General features: G+C 40.7%; 1 protein-coding gene across 2 annotated transcripts; it reads right to left on the minus strand.

Moving 5' to 3' along the window:
- Positions 1 to 125: 125 nt before the first annotated feature.
- On the minus strand, positions 126 to 26,328 carry OIT3 (oncoprotein induced transcript 3). Of its 2 annotated transcripts, none has more exons than XM_025850493.2 (9): positions 26,191 to 26,328; positions 21,617 to 21,991; positions 20,728 to 20,835; positions 16,296 to 16,418; positions 12,614 to 12,736; positions 10,561 to 10,721; positions 8,452 to 8,867; positions 3,778 to 3,877; positions 126 to 2,146 (listed from the first exon to the last, which is right to left on the minus strand). In XM_025850493.2, exons 1-9 carry the CDS (start codon positions 26,249 to 26,251, stop codon positions 1,973 to 1,975), a joined length of 1,641 nt encoding a protein of 546 aa, XP_025706278.1. In that variant the 5' UTR covers positions 26,252 to 26,328; the 3' UTR covers positions 126 to 1,972. The 2 variants fall into 2 exon arrangements, with proteins under 2 accessions (XP_025706278.1, XP_073734938.1); XM_073878837.1 differs by lacking the exon at positions 26,191 to 26,328 and adding an exon at positions 23,330 to 24,229.
- Between the last annotated feature and the right edge of the window lie 1,398 nt (positions 26,329 to 27,726).

The following is a 27,726-nucleotide window of genomic DNA, read 5'->3' on the forward strand; positions in this document are numbered from 1 at the left end:
CTTGGTAATTATATTCATAAGTGACATTTTGCAGAGTCCAACCATGTGGGAGGCAAGGACTTTCCTCTGGTCCATGTTTCAGTTGCCAGTAAGCATCTCACATTTAATAAAGTGTACTTTTTAGAAAAGAGATGAATGAATTCCATTATCACCAATGTGCTTCCATTTCACTTAGAAGAGAACAGAGCCCATCCTGGTAAGTTCCACCAATGATAACCACCATTCCCACTGGTGCTGGAGAGATGAGAACAGGTGGGTAAAGTCAGAGACTTACCTGGTTAAGGCCAATGAAGGTGAGGTCAGATGGAGTTAGGTCTCTGAGGTTCAATTTTTTCCTCAGTGAACTATGTTAAGATCTGAGAAGCATGTGGTAAAAATTGCCACTGAAGGTAGCTAGGAAAAGTCCCTGAAATCTGAGGGGATGCAAACGGTCAATCCCTAAACCATGGTTCTCAACCCTGACTGCAGATTAGAATCACCAGAGGAGCATTAAAAAACAAAGAATATATATAATATAAAACACCAATATAATAAAATATTGGTGTTTTATAAATGCTCCCCACCTGATTCTGATGCACTTGGAAGGCTGAGGTCCACTGAGGTCAGGGATTGGAAAATGAAGCTCCAATCAGGCCTGACATCTGCTTCTGTGAAGTTTTACTGGGACCCCAACCATGTTCTCATTTGTTTATGGCCATTCCTGTGCTACAACCTCAGGGCTGAATAGTTGTGACAGACTGGCCAGAAAGCCTAGAATGTTTACCATTTGGCCCTTGACAGAAAAAGTTGGCCAATTGCTGACCTGGGTCATTCTGTCTTTTTCCTTCCTTTTGTTAATTTTCCTGGTTCTGTTAAGAATTGTTGATGATAGCCATTTCTAAGAAGAACAAGAAGAAAAACTGTTTCCTGATCTTATGTAAAGCCATAAAATTAATTGGCATATTAAGGCATTGGATTTAATTGCATATACAATTCATCCCTGTGGTTTATAATATTTATTTCAATAAAATTTATTAAGCATCTACTTAAAAAATAAACTATGGTATAATTTTACACCTTTTTCTATTGCCTTATTAGTCTGAGGGCATAGAATGCCAAATAACAGGGCATATGTTACCAAATTTTAATTTTGTCTACAGTTCAGTCATTGAACCTCTTAAATGCATGTTAATACATTCTTAAAAGATTTATTTATTTATTTATTTATTTTAGGGGAGTAGTAGGGGCAGATGGAGAGAGAATCTCAAGCAGACTCCATGTTAAATAGAGCCTGACATGGGGCTCGATCTCATGACTCTGAGATCACAACCTGAGCTAAAACCAAGAGTCGGATGCTTACCCCACTGCACCACCCAGGTGCCCTGCATGTTAATAAATTTATTAATTGAAAATATTTCACTTAAGATAATATAAAAACATCAAAGAAGAAAACATCATGCCAGAGGAAAATCAAATAGGAATTTTTAGTACACACTTATATTGATAAACTTCCGAATCCCCTATAACTATTCCGTTTGAATTGAAATTTCAGGGTATAATTATTATTTACATATTCAAGGAGTCATTGGGTATTGAAGTCATAATTTCAAGCAACTATTTAATTTATTTCAAGTTTGTAGTTTGAAGTGTCATGCCCAAATTTTGATTGTAGTGGTCCTATTGCATCCTACACTAGGTGTTTTATTGTAAGGAAAGAAATGTGGGAAATGGAGTGAGCTGCTTTCTGAAGGGACAGTGTAGCTTTCAACGTCAGGAGGATGAAGCCCCACGTGGGTCAGGTCAGTCAGCAGTGAAGTGCGCTTTCCCAACCCAGGGGCCCGAATCAGAATGGGTCAGTTCTGGGAGTCTGTCGAAACCCACAGTATGAGGTTTAAAGAAGTGCCATGTTCGAAGGTGTTGACGGATGTTCTCAGAGGGGAGTAGTTCGAAAGAGGGGGGCAACCCAGAGCCAGGAGTCGGGTGTTGGGTGGTCTTAGTCCTCCCAGTCGATGCTGATCGGGCCACCTGTCAGCATCTGGCTCTGTGGACCAGCTGTGTCCTCTCCTTCCACTGCCTCACGGCGCATTCGCCGGTGACAGCCCTGGGCACAGCGGGAATGCTCGTCCAGCCGTCCACAGACAAGGACCTGGCAGTGCAGAAACACTTCCTGGAAAGACCATAATGATAATTAACAAAAATAGTGATAACAGCTACCACGTGTGGGGCCCTTTCTGGAAGCCAGACACTATTTAATCAGATGTTTCATATATAGTATCTCATTTCATCTAAACAACAACCCATTGAGGTGGATATTGTCATCCCCATTTTTACAGATGAAGAAACTGAGACTTAGGTTAGACAACTTGCCCAGATTCACACTAGTGGCCAGGTGGGCAAACACACTGAATGAGTCATGTGGGTGATCTAACCCGCCCCCTCGCATAACTTCTGCCTTTGTACAGGGACAGGAGAGACTTTCGGGAAGGGAACGCCTAATAACATTAACATCCTCGCTCTTCACATCAGAGTCTGGGAAAAACGTCGGTGCCCACACGCTTCTGTGTAAAATAACAAGTTCTTTCTTCAAGCTTCTTCCTATAAGCTACCTCCCAAAGCATGCTGCCTGCTTGGGGAGGGAGATGGGGATTAGCCATCACGGTTAGCAGTTGTTCTAGAACGTAACTGGAAAGGACATGAATTCATTTAAATGCAGTGTGGAAAAGATGGTTGGTCTCTTAGACTTCCTTTGGTTTGCATGTTTCAACAACTCCACTGGAAAAAAAAAATTTCCACCTTAACATACTCTCTATTGCCTCTTATAACCTCCTCTGTATATGTATATTTTTCAAAAATGTAGCATGTTCAATATGCATGTAAATCGTATGACAAATGATTTTTCCTATCTCCCTTTTCTATTTTTCTCATTTTAATAACTGCTTAATATTGCACTAATTGATATACGGTAGCCCTATTGGGGGCTTTTTCTCCTTCTCTGTGTAACAATGCTCTATAACATCCAACAGATCCAGTTTTTCTTTTTTCTTTTTGCTTGTTTTTGACAAACTGTCAGAATTAGAATTTTTAGATAAAAGAATCTGATGATTTTATGGTTATTACTATATATTACCAGACAACTTTCCAGAAACTATAGCCATCTATACTGCCACTGTATACTTCTCCCTATAACTTTGCAAGCATTGAGATTTATAATTTTTATAAACTTAATATGTATAAAATAGTGTCCTATAGTTGTTTGAATTGGCACTTTAAGTACTGTTTTAAGTACGAACAATTCACTGTTTGTCTTTTCTGTGAATTTTCTGCCCATGTCCTTTGCCGTATGTCTAACACACAGGTTTTTTCAACCATACCCGCCCACAACAGTTTAAAATTATGATCATACAAGGAGCACCTGGGTGGCTCAGTCTGTTAGGCATCTGACTCTTGATCTCAGCTCAGGTCTTGATCTCAGGGTTGTGGGTTCGAGCCCACGTTGGGCTTAGAAATGACTTAAATATAGTAGAACTTAAAATTAAAAAAATAAAATTATGATCATATAGTATTTTCTTTGAACAAACAGTGATTTTATTGGGAGGGAGGCAGGTAATTGTGACATTCATGAAGGTATGAAGCTTCTAGATAGCCAATTCTGCAGTGTTTTTCATAGATGTAATGCAGATCCTAACTGTGGGCTCACAGAGAATGTCAACAAATTGGCACGCCAAGAAACGAGGCTCAGGTCTGGGGGGTGAGGGAGGGGGTACAGGGTGGGCTCCAAGGTAAAGGTGTTCAGCTCACCTTGTGGTCTTTGCCCACAAACTTGAAGACAGGGACCTGGAAGTGCTTTGCTAGGTGGTCCCGGGACGTGTACTGCTTCACGGAGTCATCTGAAACACAGCTGAAAGCAGGACAGGAGAGCACATAAGACTTGATGGCTTCAACAGAGGTGGAAAAACAATCTGGGTCAATGTGTTTGGTCCAAGGAGACGCTGACTGGGTGGAGGAGGCTGGGCTGCACTCAAACTTTTTGAGAATGAAGGAAAAATGAAATTCCCTCCCTGCAAAGGCATCTTCAGCCCTGCTCATGAATACAGTCTGTCCCGTCTCTCATTCTCTGTACCCACCAACTGGGCATGAGGACCTCTCAATATGTCAGTGTATTGAAGCATTAGCAACAGCAACCACATTTCTTTCAAAGATACCTTTTGAAATGAAGATATCTCTGGAAGGCTGTATTTTCATTTGTAATATATCACAGGAATTCTGCATTCACCTACTTGATGATTGGTTTGAGAAGGCTTTTCTTTAACTGGATTTCATAAATATTTATTGGACACCTAATATACATTAACCCCCAAAGGGGGTTCAAAGGTGAGCAAACCCCAGTTTGTGCATCACAGAGCTGCATAAAGATTTAAGTTCCAGAGAGAATAACTGGTTCTACTGGGAAAGTTCAGTCTCCTCCACATTGCTGTACTTCCTCTTTTCCCAAATTTAATGCTAAGATGTGATTTGGTAGGGTTTTGGATTTTCATCTCAGGTCTACTGCTTAAAGTGAAACTCCTGGGCTCACCTCAGGGTTAGCTGGGGAAAAGAAGTCTTCTTGATTCTCAGTTTTGAGACCAAGGTTTAGTACTTGATGAACATTTTCTCTTGAGAGGCCAGGGATTACACTTGTGTCATTTTTCCCACTCTGAATTTTAAAGGAACTTTAAATTCTGGGTGTATTTTCCTTTTTCTGGATACCTAATAGTTCTTGTCTACCAGGCCAGGAAAAAAAAAAAGTGGGGACCAGAAAGAAAAGTCTATGAAACTGGATCCTTGCTTCACATGCTTACAGATAACTTTCTAGTTCATTGCTAAGGGCTGTCTCAGTGCAGTTGAAAAAAATCCAATAAAATTGTTTAAAAAGAAGGCATTGTGATTTATAATACCCCTGGTAGCATATCCCCCTGAACTGAAGAGTATCTAAATATATAATGCGGTTTCTGTTATTTCTTGCATTTATGTACTCATTTTCATTTTTCTGAGGTAAAGTTAATTTATACCATCTTTTGATTACGTTCTATAATAAATACCCATTGCATAGCTAATCTGTGCAACATGCTCTGCTGGGAGCTGCAGAGGATATAAAGATGAATAATATGGTCTGTGATGTCAAGGACTTTATAGTCTGTATCTAGGACAAAAATAGTAACACGGTATCAAAATGGCACTTTTCATCTAAGGGCCTCACCATTTTCAATTTATTTTTATCTAAAAATACCATTGTTTTTCTTTAAAAGAGAAAATGAGGCAGAAAGAGTTGTTACAGGGTAATATATTACAGAATGGGATCCAGGACAAATTTGGGCTCTTGACTTGGTGTTTGCTGTGATTAGACAAGGCTGGTTCATCAATTCCAAGTTCATGTGTTAAAAGAGAGTAAGGATGACATAGGATAATCCAATAATTGATTACCCAAAAGTTGTCCAATATTTCATTTTGGAATTCAGTATGTTTCTTTTTCTGGAGATTAACTTTCTAATTCTGCTTTGCTGAGGCTTGTATTAAGTTACTTTGCATTCTCTGAGCATAATCCAACTAAAACTGGAGCGAGGTGAATAAGCTGTGTTAAGTATTGGGGGGGGTTGCCTGGGTGGCTCAGTGATTGAGTGTCTGCCTTTGGCTTGGGTCATGATCTCAGGGTCCTGGGATCGAGCCCCACATGGGGCTCCCTGCTCGGCGGGAGGCATGCTTCTCCCTCTCCCTCTCCCACTCCCCCTGCTTGTGTTCCCTCTCTCGCTGTGTCTCTCTCTGTCAAATAAATAAATAAAATCTTAAAAAAAAAAGAGTGCTTCTAGAGACATTTGAATTAAAAAAAAAAAGTATCAGGGGAAAACGGCCTGATTTAAATGTAAGCTAAGGACAATGAAGAATCAAACAATTTATAAATGTAAGCACATTGCATTATGTTTATTTTAGGGCTCTGGACTTGCCTCAAATGATTATTATGATAAATGTTCATTCAATAGTTCACTTGACAACTATTTAATACCCTTACTACAGGTTAGGCATAGAAAAGGAAAGAGAAAGAAGGAAAATTTCTAGCTCAGGTTGGAAAGAATCAAGGAAGGCTTCATGGAGGAAAGAAATCTGGCTGAATCTTGAAGGAACAGTGAGAGTCAGGCAGGAAGAAAAGGAGATTTCTGGCAGAGGAAACAGCAGGTGCTGCAAGGAATGTGTAAGAAACAACGGAGTCTGGGAAGTGCCTGTAGTTCCCTTTGCTGGGAGCAGAAACTGGAGAGGGCAGAGGGCAGAGGGTGAGGCATGGTGAGCCAAGCTCAGAGTTGGATTTTATCTCGAGGAACTGTCTCACAGATACCATTCCAGTACTCTCCATTATTGTGCCAGAGATGGGACTTTTTGCCTGTTTACTAAATAGACCTCTACTGCTGTGTTTTTGAATTCTTGCCTCTGGCTTTTAAGCAGTTTAATTTCTCCTGCAGCATATTATATATATATATATATATATTTAGCTATTTTGAATGTGCTAAGGCCTGGAAAATTAAAAAGCACAGCTTCTTAGAACTATCTAAAATAAAGAGCATATAGTCCTAAACTGAGCATCTGAATAACAAATATATAAATAAACTTTACAAGCTTTACTGAGATTGCAGATTACATGTTGTGCCAGTAAGTGAGTTATGATTATACATTTATTTTGGCAAAAAGTAAATACAGGGGTAGGAAAAGACTCTTGGAATGAGAGACCTGTTCCCTCTCTTGATCGTAGCGATGGTTTCATGACGCATGCATCGGAACTTACCAAACTGTATACTTTCAATGTGTGTGCTCACTGTATGAGAATAGTACTCCAATAAAGCTGTTAAGAAAAAAAAGGAACCCAAATCTACTCTCCCCTAAAAGTAAATCCATTCCTTAATCTCCTTACCATTAGGTACATGAGTGAAAAAAAATAAATAAAAAATGATACTTCTACTTTTCCTTTTAAAACTTTGTGGAGATAACTTTAAGATGGCAAGAAATCCAAAGAACTACAGACCCTTCTGAGACCTATGACTGGCCATGCGAAGCAGCTCAGAATGATACATTTTCCATGTTCTGAAAACAAGCTAAGGAGGCTACAAGTACTCCTGGGGGCAAACAGTGAAATTTACCAACCAAAGGAAATCAAGTGTCATCAAAGGTTTTCAGCAGGGATCTAACTATATATATATATATATATATATATATATATATATATATTTCCTAATTTTTAGTATTTGTTTTCCTTTTGATTGGTTACCCAGGGGCTCTTGGAGCTGAGATTTGAGAGTTGGGATTTAGGGGGCTGTGGCGAGGCTGTTTTTGCTGTCCAGGTGAAAAATAAGGGCTGGAATTAAGACAGAGTAGAACAGAGAGAACAAGTTTGGGGGTACTGCTACTTCTACAAAAGCCTCTTGGTTGATGCCAATGTGCTTCAAGGTTGAACATCACTGTGCAAGAGATTGACAGCAGCAGGTGGAGAATGCCTGTGGTGAGAGATCCAGTAGATAAAAACTAAGTAGACATTTCAGAGTCCATGAGGCCAATTAGCAAAGAGCATGGCCCAAGTGGTGCTCTTGTTAGACCATTTCCCTTTCATTGAACTGCAGGTCCTGACCCTACCTGAGCTATGTCCCACCTGTCACTGAGAACAAGGAAGAAACTGATAAGATTCTACCATGAATTTGGGGTTTGCGTGTAATTCTCCTGGGAATGTAAGCAATGGGTGTGACAACTGCTAGGCCTCCAATGGGCCTGTGAGACACAGTTCTCAATCCAGGGATCCTTAGGAAATCAGGAAATCTCTTTTGTATAAAACAAGCAAACAAAAAACAAATTTCACTTGATCTTTCTTCTCCTAAAACCTTCCAAGTAATTCTCTCTCCTTCACTACTAAGCTTCCTAAAAGAGGAGTCTACATTTGCTGCTTCCGCTTCCTCACCCCCTTACACTTATCAGCCTTCCCCCAACCCTGACACTCATGCTCGACCCTCTCTCTGAACAGGTTAATCAATCCTATGTTTCAAATAGAAACAGGGATGATTCTTTGTCCTTTATCTCTAGTCCTGACCTTGTTCCTGGGTCTGATACACAGTTCCAACTGCCCACTGAACTTCTCTTCCCATGTATCCTGCAGGCATTTACAATCTAATAGTATTATTTGGAATTATCATATTCAATATTTTGCCTCAGATCTGCTTTTCTAATTATAGCCTTCCATCCGGGTTAATGGCATCTGGTCAGTCATCTGTGCTAGACCTCTTGGAATCATTCTTGATTCCCTGCTCCCTCACCAGTTTTTACCTCCAATGTCAATAAATGGTTTCTGAACCAATTAAGAGCTCACAAAAGTACTCTGTTGTTTTAGGAAATGATCGAGTACGCTGTGCACTTAGAAATCAGATGTGAACTGGGGATAATAAATCATATAAGCAACATAATTACCCATCCTGGATGAGGTAGTACTTCAGGATCTCGTCGATCTTGGAGGTGGGGGTGGCAAAGCAGCTCTCCACCAGGCTTTCTAAGCCATTCACGTGCACCACAGGCTCAATGCCAAAGTAGAGGGAGTCTCGAAGCTTGAGGGTGGGCAAGGCTTCCCGGTAAGTCTCTTCAAACTCATTGTCCTTGAAGATCTCCAGAGTGAACGGGAAGATTCCATGACTGCGGCTCATGATTTCCAGTGGGGCGTTTCGAAGGTGGGGGACGTATCCTTCCGAAATGGTGTACAGGCGTGGAAACTCACAGGTCACTGGGATCAGCACTTTGCTGGTTCGGATGATGATGTCTCCGCTGCTCCCTGGGGTCTGCTTGGGTAGACCTGTCACAAGGTTGCTTGCCACAATCTTGTCATTTACCACCTGAGCCAGGCCAGGGCCAGGAGAGGAAAAAGACTGTATGTCTATTTTTCCAGAGTTCCCCACCCCACCCTATCCCACCCTCCCACCCCAGCCCCCACCCCGCCCCTGACTGTAACATTCTCCACACTTCTATTTACATTAAAACAATTAGAGATTTGGTTGCTGAAGCCTGAAGACTTTTTAAAAAATCTCTTCTACTCTTTTTAGCAAGATGTTCTGACTGTTAAGATTTTTATATACTACTTCTTGGTCAACCCACACATTCCTTTGGAGTATTACTCATTAAGCCTGAACTATGCAGAATCAGCAAATTCAAAGCTCTTGTATTTTAGGAAAGAATGGCTTCAGTGTATATATATATATATTTATATAATTTAATTTTTTTTTTTTTTTTTTTTTTTTTTTTTTTCCTGGAATCCTAGACCTGCTGATCAGGCTGTGGCCTGACCTTGTGCTGAACTCATCCATAGGCAGAGAACTTCAGCTACTGCATTTATGCAGATGACTTTCAGTTCTTTATCTCCAGCCTTGTCCGCTCCCTGGGGTGTCAGCACTCCAACCCACCCCAGGGCATTTCCACTCTATCATCCTCAGATACAACAAACACAATTTGCCTGAAGTGGGACAGCTTTCTCCTGAGATATCACCCCCAGGTCTCACTCCAAATCTAATTAGCTCCCTGATTTTCTCTTCATTGGATTCAATAAATAAATATTTGTTTAATCAAATGGTTGCAAGAACCTCTGCCCTGATCTCCTGGATCCAGGTCCCCTTTATTTCTATTCATCTTGTACACTTCTGGTCTCATCACGACAGCGCCTGCAACCTCACTCTAGGGGATAAAGCCCAAACGTCAACCCTTGCACACAAGGCAGATCTTTGCAAGTACAGTCTCCCCCCTCCTAATTTTCCAGTTTCCTTTTTCCATATGCATTCCTTGCCGGTCAGTCTGCACTGCCCCTTCACTCAGCATAAGCCTTAAATACTCCCATCTCTGACACTGGCTCACTTGTTTCCCATCTGAAATGGCCTTTCTTTTCCTCTCTGTCCGGATAAGCCACACACAGCCTTCCACCCCAGTTCAAGGGTCACTTGTCTTGACTGTTCCAGGGTTTGTCCCTTTCTGGACTGCAACAGCACCTGTCATCTGTATCACTGTTTCTTATTTATATTGTGTGTGTGTGTTGTCATCTCAATCCTACGGTATATGTTCCCCAAAGTTAGGAATCTTATTTCATATATCCCTCAGACTCCAGTGCACATTCTTGGATGAAAGCACAAACCTTTTCTCTCTACTTAGTTCAACACTTGAACACATCTGTTATGTCATAAATGAACCTTCATCTATATCAGTTGCTTTCTTCAAGTAAAAAAATTGGTCGGAGGAGATGCAACCAGCCTCCCGGGACTGGTGCTGATGCACTCGGGAAAATGTCTGCTCATATCAGAGATATAGAACTACTGAAGAATAGAATGAGCAGAATTCTTCTCACCCCCCTGCACACACAGGGCCAGGACCACAGCAGCTGCTCAATAATACATGTGTTAAATGAATGGCATATGAGTTTTTGAGCTGCATTCTTTTACGTGGAAATATTTCATCTATGACAAGCCACACTGCATACCTCTGTCAACTCCCTCCCAAATAACTGGCTTTTGGTCACCCCCCGAGTATCCTCCAGGAAGAACCTACATCAACCACTGTGCCACACGTCTTGAGGGAGAAGAGGATGTTGACGTGGGTGCCATTGGACACTCCTCGGCAGGAAGTGTTGGTCAGGAAGAGCTCCAGACCGCCAACCAGGTCCCTGGGGATGCTCACTTCAATGGTATTCGACTTGCACAACACGGGGACTGTGGCGGAAAGGGGGTACTGTTAGAACTGAGAAATCTGAATTGGGAGAAGGATAAGGAAGGCTTATAGGAGAAATAGTTTTACCCTCCCACAACTTGAGCTCTTTGTTCCATCCTCAAGGAAATCTAAGAGACTCAAAACAAGTTGGTGAAGGGGCTCCTGGGTGGCTCAGTCATTAAGCGTCTGCCTTCAGCTCAGGTCATGATCCCAGGGTCCTGGGATCGAGCCCCGCATCGGGCTGCCTGGTCCGCGGGAAGCCTGCTTCTACCTCTCTCACTCCCCCTGCTGTGTTCCCTCTCTCGCTGTCTCTCTCTCTCTGTCAAATAAATAAGTAAAATCTTAAAAAAAAACCAAGTTGGTGAATAAAACCAGGACTCCTAACTCCTCAGGTTGTGGTCAAATAATGCTCCTCAAACACATTGATCTCTGAATGAGGAATATTGTGTTCAAGTTTTGATTCAACATTTATTTCAAAGTATGGATAGCATAGTTCCAGGAACTGAAACACCTAACGGATTAACTTTTAGCACAAACACAATTTATTGGCAATACAGAAAAAGAACTGCTTTGATATAGGCTTAAATTACATAACAGTACTGCTTTGACTTTACCATTAATTATGTCTCATAAAACAGAGGTAATAAAAATGTTAGTGTACTTGGGGAAGAGTTCCAAATTGTCCTTACATTGTTCAGTAAACCATAAATGCTGACTATAAATTCCACTTTAACTTAATATGAAAAGGATTGCTTTTCTTTAGTGTTCCTGTGTTCCCTTTTCTAGGCTCTACACATACCCTAAAAGGAATATTTATGGGTACTGTCAGAAAATATGTGAGGATATATCATAACAATGACACAAGAAATCTAAGGTAGGTGCTCATTAAATATTTGCTAGATGAGTGAGTTAACATTCTGGACGTAAATAACTCGATTTCCAGAAAATAGTTGTCAGAGGATTGTTGATGCTCATATTGTAATTGTAGGGAGAAAAATCAGTTCCTTAGGGCTTTCAGCATAGTCTCACCACCCAATTATCTGTTAGAAAAGAGAGGAGCTGCATCAATGTCTTATTAGTTATACTACTAATAATAGAAATTAGGGGGGAAAATCTCAAGTAAAAAGCAAAGGAAACTGTATGATCCAGCAAGCCCATTCTGCGTATATATCCAAAAGAATTGAAAGGATCTCAAAGAGATATCTGCACACCCACGTTCAGAGCAGCATTATCCACAATATCTAAACCACAGAAGTAACTCTAGTGCCCCTCAATGGATGAGTGGCTAAACAAAATGTGGCATATAAATACAATGGAATATTATTCAGCCTTATGAAGGAAGGAAATCCTGTCATACGTTACAAACATGGATGAACCTGGTGGATATTATGCTAAGTGAAATAAGTCAATCACAAAAAGATAAATGCCAATGACCCCACTCACATGAAGTGTCTAAAGTGGTCAACTTCATAGAAATAGAAAGCAGAAGAGTGGTTGCCAGGGCACGGGGTGAGGGGGTGAGGAAGGAATGGGGACTTGCCGTTTCATGGATATAGAGTTTCAGTTTTGCAAGATAAAAAAGTTCTGGAAATCTGTTGCACCACAATGTGAATATATGTAACACTACTGAACTATCCATTTAAAATTGGCTTAGATGGTCAATTTTCTGCTCTATGTTTTTTTAACCACAATTTCTTAAAAAGCAAAGGAAAATTAACTTTTTGGTAATATTTTCTTAGAGAGCTTCCCTTTTGAAGGATCCCAGAGTAAAGATGCAGGGATACACACTTCGAAGGACCTGGTGTTCTAAACGAGAATCGTGACACACTTGAGTGAGGAAGGCAGGGAGATTTGAGGGCGGGGGGAGCAGAGGTTGAGCCCATCCATGTACTACCTTGGCACGTGTGGTTATCCTCAGACAGCACCAAGCCCCGGGGACATTCACACTGATAGCCCTTCTCGGACACAAGGCAAAGGTGGCTGCAACCACCATTGTTGCTGTGACATCCTTCAATGACTGCAATAAAACCAGAAGAAAAGCACATGATATTGCAGGCCTCTTCCCCAAGGATTCTTGTTCTTGGGATGGCCCTTGGCATCAGGGAATACACCTGACTTATCACAGTATCACTGGGGCCTAACTCCGTCACTGAATCACGTAGGGAAGCCCACGAAAAAACGTTTATGAAATGTGATAGCTACAAAGAGCAGTCTTACAACATCCACAGCTCTAACCTCTTCAGCTGGTCATTTTGTAGAATGTCCTTCACTCCGGATTTGTCTGTTCTTCTCAGGGTTATACTACAATTTTGGGAAGGAAGACCCAAAAGTCATTTCATTTCTTTTTTTTTTTGGCGAGCAAATATTTATTAATTGCCCAGAAATTATATAATTTCATGTCTAAATGTATTGGTTCTAGTTGATTCTTCACCAAAAATTTTTGCTTCTGGGAATAAAGTGAGACAAGTCCTGTTACTGAGATAGTGAATGAAACAAGATGTGTAAGTGCACTTATATTTTTATAGAAAACTTTATAAACAATGAATTTTATCTCATACCAGAAACAAATGTGGAAAGGAAGTAGATCAATCTGAAGTTTCTTTGGCAAAGTAAGAGTATAAGACACTAGAAATGAGAAACAATATAAACATGTCCCTTCAGAAGATTTCATCATCTCGACAATACTGGTTGTGGGTTTATTTATTTATTTATTTATTTATTTTTAATGCACTGTATGGTGGCTAACATAATAAAAAATTATAACCAAAAGTCATTTCTTAATTGGTATAACATTTAATGTACCCATTTTGAAATTTTATATAGAGTATTACTGATATAAAGGGGACTGACAGAATGTAAATTCAACTAGACTAGTTAGATGGATCAGTTAGTTACTGCCAGTTGGTTGTATTGCCAGACCCTCTCCTCAAATCTCTAGTAATAATAGCACTGGGATATGTGTCTTGGGCTGACAGCACACTATAAAAATGAGGCCTAGACAACACACTTGGTCCACTCCACCAAGCTCTTTGTGACATTCCTCTTTTTTTTTTGTTTTTAAAGATTTTATTTATTTATTTGACAGAGAGAGACACAGCGAGAGCGGCAACACAAGCAGGGGGAGTGGGAGAGGGAGAAGCAGGCTTCCCACGGAGCAGGGAGCCCGATGCGGGGCTCGATCCCAGGACCCTGGGGTCATGACCTGAGCCGAAGGCAGACGCTTGACAACTGAGCCACCCAGGCACCCCTGTGACATTCCTCTTTTGAGTCAGTTTTTCAAAGTTTCCTTTTAAAAAGTTTTGCGTTTTTGGGGGGCACCTGGGTGACTCACTTAGTTAAGCATCCAACTCGATCTCAGCGTCATGAGCTCAAGCCCTGCCAAAAAAAAAAAAAAGTAAAACCTTTTGCATTTTCAAAAAGCATATGCCACCAGATGGACAAGAAAAAAGGATTCAATTGAAAACTAAAGAAACTACCACATGATTTCACAGTTAGTAGAGAAAAATTAATGACCTTTGTGGGCTCTAGACATTAGGCTTGGGTCGTGATCTCAGGGTCATAAGCCCCCACGTAGGGCTCTGTACTCTCTCTCCCTCTGCCCCTTGCCCCCCCACCCTGTGCTCTCTCTCTCTAAAATAAATAAAACTTAAAAAGAAAAGGGTTTTAAATATGAATCTTAATGCTAAAGTATTACTTGTGTACAAATTTTATCTTCTGTTAAAATACTTTTCAATCGTGATTATTAGGTTTTAAAATTATATGAGGATTAACAGTAATACTTCCAATAAAATGCTCATGAATAATTACAAATGTTCCTCATATAACATTTCATTAATATTCAAATATGCAAAGATTATTACATAAAATAATTAAGATTTAAGGAAGATTCAGGACATTACCCTTACTCAATAAAATTTAAAGTACATTTAGTCTTGTTATAAGGGACAGTAGTTTAATATTCTGGCTAATGGTCCTCCAGTGAAGAATGCAAACTTTGTTGCATGGAATAAATTGTGGGAACTAGCCATGATTTTTCCTTTTGGGGTAGTATTTTATTATGTTGAATATAACTAGAATAAAGTGAACTCTCATAAGCAGTATTATACCACAAATTCAATTAGCCTCAAGGACAAATCATATGTCCTCTGTAAATAATGATTAAGCTATTTATCTCTTTATATAATCTGCAAAGAAGTGGGTTTTTTTTCTTTTGGTCGCTCAACTCCCAACATCATGAGATTCAGACTTATTTAAGTAGAAATGATGACATTTTAGTTGTGATAATTTGCAAGGGCAAATGTGCCTTACAGAAGGGACATTATCTAAATTTCATATCATTGTCACAGTATACAATTTCAACTATTTGACGTACATTACAAATTCTTTTTTATTACTTAATCATATAAAATGTACATACCCTTCTTGCTATTAAAAATAGATAATGTGGGGCCCCTGGTGGCTCAGTGGGTTGAGCACCTGACTCTTGGTTTCAGCTCAGGTTGTGATCTCAGGGTTGTGGGATCGAGCCTCATGTGGGGCTCCATGCTCAGTGCAGTCTGCTTGAGATTCTTTGCCCCTCCCTCTTCCTCCACCTCTGCTCCTCCCCCTGGCTCATGTTCTCTCTCTCTCTCTCTCTCTCTCCCTCTCAAATAAATAAACAGATGAAATCTTAGGGGAAAAAAAGGATGTTACTAGTCTCCCCCACAGTATGTCAATCTCCAATAAATGTAAAGCCCTAGAGGGGGAATAAAATGGTTTCATGCAACCAGTTTCCCAAACTTCTAAGATGGTAAGACTCACCTAATGGAACTTGGTAAAAACACAAACTGTAAGGCCCCTCTCACTCCACTGAACCAAGTTTCCGGGAGAGAGGCCTGGGAAGAGCCAGGTGTGAAGGCATCCAGGTGATTCTTCTCAGCCGGAATGTTCAAGAACCGCGGCTATAAACCATTTTTTATGCTACCACCTCTATTATCTTGCTACTCCAGGTTTGCTCCTTAGATCTGCAGCCAAGGTGTCACCTAGAAGTTATTTAGAAATGCACTATCTTTGCCTAAGCCCAGACCTACTGAATCAGCACTTTAAAAAGATCCCAGATGATTTAAGGGCACATTAAAGTTTGAGAAACACATAATACCCTATTTTTATTTCCCAAATTAAAATGTGGCTCTGGCTGGCTCAGTCTGTAGAGAGCCTGTGACTATTGATCTCAGGGTTGTGAGTTTGAGCAGCGAGGATAGAGTTTACTTCAAAAAAAAAAAAAAAAAAAAAGTGATTCTCTGCCTCTTGCAAAATGCAACTACTCCCTCCCGTTAAATCTTGAAGATAAAATCAACACTGAATTTTGCCTGCAACATGACCGTCCTCGATCACAATGAACCCCCTTAGTCATTTTTTTTACATAGCCCAACCTTGACTCTCTTCTAATGTTGGACAGTTTCATGAACATCAATCAAAGTATAAATAAAGTATAAATATAAAAAGTATAAATAAGTATAAATAAAGTATAAATATATAGTATAAATCAGTGGTTTAGTTTGGGCTCTTGATTTGACTCCTTTCTTGCCCATTCTCACCTTCACATGTTTTGCCGTCACTTCTTAGCACGCGGCCAATCCCACACCCACAGCGATACGAATTTTTCAGGTTTACACAGATCTCACTGCAGCCACCATTGTTTTGCTCACATTCATTTTCATCTGTAGGAAAGAAACCACACCACTTACATACTGCTTGCTGAGCAACTCAATCCTATCCCAAGCCCCTTAGCAGAATCTCCGTATCTTTTCAGAGCCTGTTGATAAATCAACTCCTTTGCTATAATCCTTATAATCACTTCCATCAACCTGATCTCCTCAACCAAGTTATTTGCCCTCCTGCCCTCTGCTAGAGCAGAAGGCACTTAGTTGCTTGCCAATTCATTCCCTTCTAAGAGCAAAACTGGCGAAATGAAGTGTTTTTTTCTTTGTTACCTGGATTCACCTATTTTTGTGTATTGGTGAATATCACTTTCTCCAGTGAATTCCTGAAGATTTGCTAAATTAATACAGACTTATAAATCAAACTGTGTTTTAAATACATCAAAGGAACTTACATCACAGAAGTAAATAGCTGATAAAAACTTTGTGTGAGGCAGTCTTCTGTTATAACATAAACAACTGCCCTTGAAGTCTATTTTAAATATTGGAATATTCCACACTATACTTAAGGAATAATTGCTAACCTTTTATTTTTTTTAAAAGAATTTATTTATTTATTAGAGAGAGAGAGAGAATGAGAGATAGAGAGCACGAGAGGGAAGAGGGTCAGAGGGAGAAGCAGACTCCCCGCTGAGCAGTGAGCCCGATGCGGGACTCGATCCCGGGACTCCAGGATCATGATCTGAGCCGAAGGCAGTCGCTTAACCAACTGAGCCACCTAGGCGCCCAACTGTTAACCTTTTAAAGAATAGGATGAAAGATATGGACTCTTGCTATTAAAAAATGCATAGCTGGGCACAAATGTCAATCCCCTTCCTTCTACAAAGAAAGAGAAGCTTGGAAACTAAATGTATCATGGCTTGGGGTTGGGGTAGGGTATTGAGATTTAAACATCCATGAGGTGACAGAAGGCATGGCATTGGGCCCAGGAGAGGAGATGAGCTGCAACTGAAACCCTGCTTAAATCCACGACCCCAGAAAAGATATCCCTACAATGAAAGGGGGAGTAGAACTTTGCCCCAAGGCCCACGAACACAGTAAACAAGCCCTCTCTGAGGCTCCAGGAGAGAGAAAATCCTTTATAAACAATGGAAACCCCAAGTCAGGCCTTGCCATGGTTGAAGTATGAACTTAACTCGAAGCTGAGAAATTGGTATAAAATGTGGCCTGGGCCAATGAAGCTTCCGTGGTACTTGACAGAAGCATTTGAAAAACCGCTCTGTAGTCAAACTTCCCCAAACCAGGTGGTCAGGGTGGTTCCACAGAAACACAATTACAACAGAAGGTGGTTTGCCACAAAACACTACACAGGAGGAAATGGTCCACTATGAGAATGACTTGACAAGACAACAAATGGGTGGCTTTGAACTGGAGGTAAGAGAATCATCCAGAAAAATGCATAATGCAAGGATTTTAAAAATTACTAAACAGATAAAAGAAAGGATACTAACCAAGATAAAAGAAGTGAGCAAAAAGACAAGGCAGAATTGAAACCAAACAAACACAGCACTTGTAGAAATGGAAAATATAGGGATGCCTGGGTGGCTCAGTCAGTTAAGCGTCTGCCTTCAGCTCTGGTCATGATCCCAGTGTCCTGGGATCAAGTCCCACATTGGGCTCCTTGCTCGGTGGGGAGCCTGCTTCTCCCTTTCCCTCTGCCTGCTGCTCCCCCTGCTTGTGCTCTCTCTCTCTCTCTGACAAATAAATAAATGAAATCTTAAAAAAAAAAAAAAGAAATGGAAAATATAATGGGTAAGTTCAGACTCTTCGTTGGAGCCACTACCACCTGGAAAGTGGATGGTGACAGAGGGGCTAGCAGCTCTTCTGCATGTGGCCACACGCTGTCCCAAGCCTGGACAGTTTACCTTGAGACCGATTTTTTTTTTTTTATGTGAGAGAGTAATACACTTGTACTGATTTAAGCCATTATTATTTGCGAGTTCATTGTCATTTACAGCCTTAGCTACTCTGTGTCCCAGCCATTCCACTTTTATGGGCATGCTCTAGAGAAAATCTCACACATGGAGTATCATTTTAATATTAATTTTAAGAACAAAAACAATGCTATCTATTCTTATGGGTACATACACAAATAATAAAAGCATAAAAACAGGGACCAGAAGAGCACATGCTAACTTCAAAACAGTGATTAGCCCTGGAGGGTGAAACAAGAAAATGAAAAAGGAGATGGAGTGAGTTGGCTTTATTTGTATTTGTAAAATTTTATTAAAAAGAAAAAGGAAGAAAAAAATTAACAATAGTTAAATCTGGGTATATGAGTTATATTATTTTATCATCCTGGCCAGTAATCCTGTTGTATTATTTTCCTTTACTTCTCCCTGACTGAAAAAATTTACATAATTTAAAATGAATTAAAACTATGTTACATTTTTTTAAAAAATAAAGGAAAACTGACATATGCACACTAACACAAAATTTTGCCTTTAATTTCAGGGAATTCATGACATCCCTACAACTGACAGATGTCAGGTAGGAACTGAACTAGGGGTTTTCCCCTATGCACCGCTAGGCAATGATGTCCAAGATAAATTGTTAAGCACGAGATGTATATGATATGCAACCTTTGGTGTAAAGAAAGGGCAGTAAATAAACATATATATTTGCATTTTTTATATTTGCCTGAAGAAACCCTGGGAGCATACATAAGAAAATAATATAAGAGATTACCTGAGATAGGGTTAGAGAAAGGAGAAATGGAACAAATGGAGGACAGACAGCTAGACATTTCATTGTATACCCTTCATGCTATTTAATTTGGGACCCATCTATCTTACCTAGTCAAAAGTTGTATTAAAATAAAAGCTGAGGAGCACCTGGGTGGCTCAGTCAGTTAAGCGTCTGACTCTTGATTTTGGCTCAGGTCATGATCTCATGGGTGGTGAGATGTCGGGCTCCACACTCAGTGTGGAGTCTGCTTGAGACTCTCTCCCTCTGCCCTTCCCCCCACTTGTGGGTGCATGCTTTCTCTCTTCTCAAATAAATAAAATATTTTTTAAAAAAACAAATAACCCCCAAAAGCTGTGTAATGAAACAAAGCCTGCCTTTAAATGACGTCAAATATTTTCCAAGCACACCACGTGTATGGGTGTGTGTGGGTGTGTGTGAGAGAGAGAGAGACAGAGATAGAGACAGAGTGAGGGAGGCAGTTGAGAAAGATTACAGGACCATCCTCTCCTGTATCCCAAACCTTTTAGCATTAAATCACATAAAGTCCATCATGGAAGAGCCCTAACAGCTGGTATGGGAAGGCGTAAACATGCTCCATAGGATGGTCAGTGGGGTTCATCAAGGAGGCTGAAGAACAAAAGCTTTTCTAAGAATCTTTTTGTCTACCTTTCAACCTAATCCCCATTCCATTCTGACCAGTTACTGTTCTTCTTGAGGAGGTGGGTATGGGCCAGTCCTCCCTTTCTCTCCAGCTGAGTTTTAAATCTATTTGAGTCTGAATACAAAAGCTTCATAATGGGGAAAGATATGATCTTCACTCTTGGGTTTTTCAACTCTATTTTCTTCCAGTTACAGACAACCACACATGTGCACAAGTAGACAACTCTAGATTTCCTAGGAAATAATCTGACTTCCCTTTCTTGCTACTCAGAGAAACCAAAATTATGTTAGTGAAGCTGTGGGAGTATGTCCTTAGATAACTCTACACCAAAGTCATCCAACAGAAATACAAAGCAAGCCACATAAGTAATTTAAAATTTTCTAGTAGTCACATTAAAAAAAATTCTAATATATTTTATTTAATTCAGTATGTGTAAAATATTTCATCTCAATATAAAATCAATATTAAAATTATTGAGGTATTTTTCATTCTTTTTTTGAATGAATCGAGTGTGTATTTTATACTTATAGCCCATCTCAATTTGGAGTCTAAATTTTCATTGGAAATACTTGATCAGTATTTAGAGTCATAAAATGTACAGTTGGTTACTCAAGTTGTCCCAAACATTTTCAGTTTTCCAATGACTGAGCCAAGTATCAGTTTTTAAGTTAAAATTAGGTAAAATTTAAAATTTAGTTGTTCAGTCATACTAGCCATATTTCGAGAGCTCCACAGCCACACATGGCTAGGGGCTGTTGTACTGGACAGTGCAATTCCAGACTGTCCCCACACACGATATAAATTTGGTGGGAGGCTTTAGTCATGAACTAAAAAAGGCAAACACCATTCTAAGTGTTCAGAGACACAAACTAGAAAAATGACAGAGCTCTGCGTCAGAAAGCGCTTGATGTATCCTTTTGATCTGAATGGCCTGTTTCCACTTCAAGCTTAGTCTCTTACCGAAGCATGTCTGCCTGTCGGGGCCTAGCACCGTCCCTGGAGAGCACGTGCACTCACTGGTGTCTACACAGCCGCCATGGCAGTCCTCATCGCAGATGTCATAAAAATCTGTGGAAGAATGAAGTCGACCTTGCATGAGGGGCAAGGACCAGAGGACACTCTCATTCATGAGAAAGCCTCATGAGTTCAGTCATGAGGTTTGAGTTCGTGGACAACACTGAGAGACTTCTCATCGTTCAGGGTTTATGTGACCCCAATGGAAAGAGATACTGCCCAGGGACATCTGTCATTCAGATCAATGGTTCCCAACTTCAGATCCACAGGCGATAGGGTCTCTGCAAATCTAAAACCTCACCAAATACGAGCTGTAGATTAAAGAAGTGTTATGCCCTACTCTTCTATGTACTCTGTTTTTTAAATGTGTACAGATTTTGATGGGATTAATAATACAAAAATTCATTTTAAAATATTCCTGATCTCAAGTAGCTCTTGCCCATTACATATCATTTAAAAAAATCAATGGATACTAAGCACAATACTATCCTATGGATGTCTGATGTAGATCTTAAAAAGGGGTCCTCCATACTCAAAAAGGTTGGAAATCCACTATTTAGACCCAAATCAATATTTCATTTTCTAATGTTTTGTTTGAATGGAACAAAGACAAAATAAAATAGAACTGATCAGAGTTATAGTTCCTCTCCCTTTCTGTTTCTTTAGGACATTTCTGGAAACCCAAGGACAGATCACAGAAATCACAATCTGAAGTTATCTGTGGCCCTAAATCATTATTTAGACTCTGAGATACTACCATAACTGGATTTCATACGACATTTTCCTGATACCATGCCTCACGGGGGAGAAAAAAGAGCCCAGGGAGGGTACTCACGACCACAGTAGACATGAAAGCAGACACTGGGCTTGGTCAGACGATACACATAGTAGCCTCCGGGGCAAGCCTTGACCTCCACCGTGGTGTTCCAGAGGCAGCAGTTCCCGTTGAAGCTGGCACAGCCCTGGCGTTGCACAATGCCATCACCTTCTAGAGGGTGGCTGCCATTGAGCCAGACGGGTGCATGGGTTCCACAGTGGTTTTCTGGTATGCAGAAGGTGGGCATGGCATCCCCTGCCATGCCTGTGAAGCGGTACCACTCCCCATCCACATGGTTGTCACAAAGAGGGGGACCTTGAGACTCATCGAACTGATGGTCAGTGTTCCTCCATGGCTCATTCAAACTGATGTAAGCAGAACAAGGATCTAGGGCTGGGAATGAAAAGACACCTCAGAGGCACCTTGTGATGTTTCTAATTACAATGGCAATAGCCTGAGTCCACCTTCTTAGTCTTACATTTTGGCTTTTTTTTTTTTTTTTAAGAAAGAAAGAACCTAAACCCCCCCACAGTAGCTATCTAAGATTCTTCAAGTTGACTTAAACATGTTTTATAAATGCCTTTTACAAAATTATTTCGAATCTGTTTAAGGTTTACCATTACTGTTGGACTAAACTTTTTATCCAGAGTAATCATTTGATAGAAGGATAGTTGTTCCAGACCAAAGGAGGTTAGGATTATAGTCTCACTGAATTCTGTAGTGGTCAGAAAACATTTTGAATATTGTGTTCACCTGGAAGCTATATTATATGAAAGTATGGACAAACATGGTATCCAGAGAAAAGTGACCAGACTTGGAAGGGAGTCAAAATATTACCAACTGGAGAAGAAGCTGAGAACTACAGTTTGGAGAAAAAAAGACTGAAGAGAATGCATCAGTTCTCACAAATCTAGGTATTCTGTTACAAGAGCAAGAACAGACTGTTGGAGGGGCTCCTGGGCGGCTCAGTCAGTTGAGTGTCTGCCTTCAGCTCAGATCTTGATCCCAGGGTTCTGGGATCGAATCCTACATCCAGCTCCCTGCTCAGGGGAGGAGTCTGCTTTTCCCTCTCCCTCCCTCTGCTCATGCTTTCTCTCTCTCTCACTCACTTTCTCTCTCAAATAGATAAAAAAAGAACAAACTATTGGGGGAGCACATTTTAGTTCAGCTATGGAGTAATGGAGAAGCCTATCACCGTGTTGTAAGTTCATCATCTTTGGAAATTTTCAAAAGGTATTTGGATGGTCATTTGTAAGCAAGACTGTGGATGAAATTTTGCACTACTGCAAAGTGTGTCTGGTTAATAAGGCATACAGCTCATTCCACTGAAAAGGAAAATGCCTCTGGCACATGTCCGCAGTTTTGAAATACACAGCATACTGGCAAATTATTACCAAAGATATTCTCAAAGTGAATGTTGGTATATACGCCATCAGCTTATTGAAAATATGAACTTTATGTATAAACAATCAGCCATGGCATCACTATCTATAATAAAGCCAAATTTCTCAAGCATGCATTTTTAGTGCATAAATTGCATGGACAAATATCTCATAAAAATATTTTAATGACTACAGACACCAGTAACCCCAATATTCTCACTGTTTCCCTCAATTTCAGGGAAACATTGAATTAATGTAGGGAAATTGTCCTTAGGAAGAGTCTACAAAGCCAAGAAATTCTAGAAAGGAACACTAGCCATCCTTTGTAATGCACATGAGGCTGACTTACCTGACATAGCAGGCAGGGAATTCACATTAAGGCTGATACACGTTGTAGGCAGAAAATTTAGTTTTAGCAAATACTGCACAATAATTAAATGTGGATGGGCCACGGTCATAAAATTTAAGTTGTCTAGAAAATATTTTGGATTTTCCCAGTCTACATTTCAAACTCCAGTTCACTCTCTAAATTCAGTCACATGCAGAGGAGGGTGTAGCTTAGTGTTAATGGCCCCAAAGTGACTCCCACAGTTTGGGACAGGAAAGAAGAAGGCTATTGCATTTTCTGGAAATAACACATGTGCCGAGTTGCACATGGCAGGAGCCACTCTGTCTTTTAAAATGTCCCTGAGATATCCCAGCTGTGCCCTAGACCACATTTGATGTCACTTGAGGGCAGGAAATGTACTCATACAGACTTCCCTCTCAAAAGGGAAAAATTCCCTCATCTGCTCTCCCAGCTGTGGTTCTCTTAAGAAGCAAAGTTTCCAGGGCAATTTCACAGGTGATTATAAATTCATAGAAATATTTGGTTGATCTCCTTGGCTCTAATTTTATAAGAAATGGTTAGGTACTCAACTTTTAATGGCTTTTGCAGAAATTCCTAAACCTCCCTCAATAACTATTTCATGATTTATAAAGCTTTTCCTTAAATTTAACTGTCATTGCTTGTGCTATTTGTTAAAAGTTCACGTCCTCTCGTTGAGTGGGATATATGGCACAAATAGGGGAAATTTACCGACTATCTTCTGTAAAACAAATATATTTTTTAAGTTCCCCACGCAATATGTTCTAAGATTAAGTAACCCATTCCTCTCCACCCCTTCAATCCTTTCATAACCTGGCCACCGGTTTTCTTGTTTTCAGTCTCTCCGAGCGGAGGCTGGAATTCGGTATTATGCATACTGCGTCCTAAATTGCTTTAATACACACTCCTTAAATGGGAGACCTTCAAAAAGAACAGCCCCGTGGGGTTCCTTTCAAAGTTGAGTCCGGGCCAGGCCTGCCAGAAAGCTCCCCGGCCTTTACCAGGATTCCTGCCTGGCGGGCACCCCCCCCCCCCCCCCCGCCCCCGCGGGCACCCCCCCCACCCCCGCCTCCCCCGCGCCTCCCCGCCCCGGACCCGGGACGTGCAGACGCCTGCGTATCCGCAGGGCCAGCCCCTCACGGCGGCCAAGGCCAAGTGCGGAGAGCAGACGTCAGCGTCCCTGCCCTTCCGCTGCTCCCTGCCGTCCAGGTGGAGGGGATGCCGCCCCTTGGGCTGGGTCCTGGGTCCGGAAGCTCCCTGTGTTCTTCCTTCCTTCTCCCTCCCTTCTCCCTATTCTCCCCCTTTGCTTCCTGCTCCCTCCCCTCCTCTCCTTTCCTTCCCCTCCTTTTCTCTCACTTCCCCTCTCCTCCCAGGGAAGACCCCCTCCCTGCTCCCCAGCCCCCAAAGCTTTCCCTTTATCTCTGGCATTGAGTCATAAGTCCTAGAAGGGCTGCAAAAAATAAATAATATAAAAAAGATCTGGGATGGGAGATCTATGATGCGAACAGGACGTACTAGAGGGAGAGTAAGCAATAAAGAATGGAAAGAAAAGGGCAGTGGTAGTTCCGAGGCGGTGGGGGCGACTTTTGCTTCGACAAGTCCTGGCTAATTATTGGCAGCAGATACAGGGTGAATAAACTTAGTTCAAGACTCTAATAGACTTTTTTTTTAAGATCAGTTTTAGATTTAGGGCATACTTGAGAAAATAGTACAAAGAGTTTCCATATACTCAGTGCCCAGTTTCCCCTATTATGAAACATTATACATCAGTGTGGTATCTTTTCCACAATTAATGATCCAGGAATGATGCATTATTACTCAAATCCATAGTTTAGATTTCCTTAGTTTTTTCTTGTGTCTTTATTCCAGGATCCCATCCAGGATACCATATTACCTTAATTCTCCTTAGGGTCACAGCCTATTTTTAATGTTGTACCCTTGAAGGTGCTAGCGCAAGGCCTGAATTATCGTGAAGAAATAAATCAGGGTCAACTAAACAGAGCTACGCAAAAGTGCCAAGAAGGATGGCTCTGTCCATCTCAACCTCCTCTCACCCTCTCTTTCCATTAGAACTTAAATTCTATTGGAAAAAAGAGAAATGTGTTAGTAACTGAAATTGAAACATTTGTTTTGCCTTCTTGGCCACTTTTGTGCCAAGCCTGAAAAGGGAAAGAGTTTAAGATTCACTCAGTCTATGCAAAAGTCATATTTTTCAGATGTCCAGACTGAGAAGTTCGATTTACCCAGATCTGTGCCTTTCGTGGGGATAGAGCTTTCATTCAGTGCCTTGTATTGATTAAAGAAAAAAACTATCCTCAATTCTAAAGATTATATTTTTGCTCGTAAAGTTGGAATTATAAAAATGCCTATTATATAAAGAAGTTAGGGGACGCCTGGGTGGCTCAGTTGGTTGGGCGGCTGCCTTCAGCCCGGGTCATGATCCCAGGGTCCTGGGATCGAGTCCCACATTGGGCTCCTTGCTCAGCGGGGAGCCTGCTTCTCCCTCTCTCTCCCTCTGCTTGTGCTCTCTCTGTCAAATAAATAAAATCTTAAAAAAAGAAAAAGTTAGAATTCTTCTTACATGTACTCCAAGAAATATTTATCTAGTGGAAAGCTGTTGGGTATGGCAGATACATGGAAATTCGGGATGCCCAGGCAAGAGGCTAATTGGAACATGAAATACAAATTCTTTGAAAATATATCTGTCGTAGGTTATCATAGGTTTTCTTACACTATTCTAGAACCAGTATTTAAAATACTGGAACCTAGCTCCTAATCTGGGCTCAATAGCAAATTCCTACAACAAAAAGCGCGTTGTGCCAAGTACTTGACATAAGACTCACCCATTGGTGATGCAGGTGTGATTGTGAAGAAGAGGCAGGTGAGAAGCAGGAACTGAAACATCCTTCTGGACCAGCCACCAGAACAGACTGGAAATCCTCTTAATTTCAGTTGTCCTTTGTCCCTTTCTTTTTCAAGCACTTTTTAAAAAAAGCCCGCTAGGCTCTTCTGAAAAAAGACTTTACAGTACTGACTGGGCTTTATCAGAGGAAGAGGATGAGTGGGATAAGGTGTCCATTGCTCTGGCCTTGACCCCAGATAGAAACACTGCTTTACACTGTCAACAGCGTTATTGATATTTTTCTTTAGGGGGGAAAAAAACCCATCACAATCCCTCATCCTCCTATTGTTTTCTCTCAAGAATTCCCTGCAATGAGGCCTCCAGTATCTTATCCAGAAGGGAACTCTAAACGAGGGACATCCCCTCCTGTCAAAATCTTGTTTTGTGACTTCTAGGAATTAATTTCATGAAGTTGCAGCCCTACCATTGCTTACGGAATGAGAATGGGATAAAGCCAGATTGTTGCAGCTGGTCATTAGGCAATGTCTTGGTCAGATGGTGAAGGAGTTTACAATAGCACACCAAAAAGTAGTAAGGAAAGGTGTGGCATGGGGACGATATTGTCTTGAAGGAAGCTCCTGTGTTCCATTATGGTCTTTGGTCTCAAAACTTCCTAAAGAAACCAGGTTTAGTTGAGTGTTTACCAATTCAAGCAGCAATACCTCATGTTATCATAGTGCCTTTCTTCCCTAAATTTAAAATGGTTTAGTGTTACTTATTTTACTAATTCTCACACTAAGACAGAGGCGGGGACTTCAAATTAGGAATAACTCGTTAAATTAACAACACTAAAAACGGATGTTTACTAGAATTTCATTTTTAGACAAAAGAGGCAAAATGAAAGGATCTGTATATTACATGTCCCCAGACAACAGAATGGCAGCTCCTTGACATTCTATAGTGTGTGGACACCTAAGAATTGGCAAGCACTGTTACTGAAGATAATGAGAAGGGGAAGGACAAAAAGATGGGTAGGGGAAAAAGTTTTTGTTCCCCCCCCCACCATTTTTTTAAAAGTAGGACACACCCAACATGGGGCTTGAACTCACGACCCTGAGATCAAGAGTCGCATGCTCTACCAACTGAGCCAGTCAGGCGCCCCAAAAGGTTTTTTTTTTTTTTTTTAAATACTTTATTAAAGAAGGATCTGAATTAAACCAAAATTTCTCCCTCCTAATCTTACCTTGACCTGATGCTTTGGGCTTCTATCATTCTTATCCTTTCCCTCATCTATGTTTCTTGTTCTAATCAAATTCCTAGTGGCCGGGGAAGGAATATTTATTGTTTTAGGAAGTAGTTCGTAAACTTGTCTTCCTAATCTCTTATCACAATTTTTTCCTATGCTAAGTGGCATTCAAATTCTTGTGGCTCCTTTCCTCTAAGGGTTTCAGTTCAATTAAACATGAGTGCTTACTAGGGGCCAAGTGCAATGCTGTCTCTGGTTTTTGACAGGGATGAAGGTAAAAGTGGTTCCCAC

The sequence above is a fragment of the Callorhinus ursinus genome, unplaced genomic scaffold (assembly GCF_003265705.2).
Source record: "Callorhinus ursinus isolate GAN/ISIS: 27379988/994484 unplaced genomic scaffold, GSC_fseal_2.0 scaffold31, whole genome shotgun sequence".
Taxonomy (NCBI): domain Eukaryota; kingdom Metazoa; phylum Chordata; class Mammalia; order Carnivora; family Otariidae; genus Callorhinus; species Callorhinus ursinus.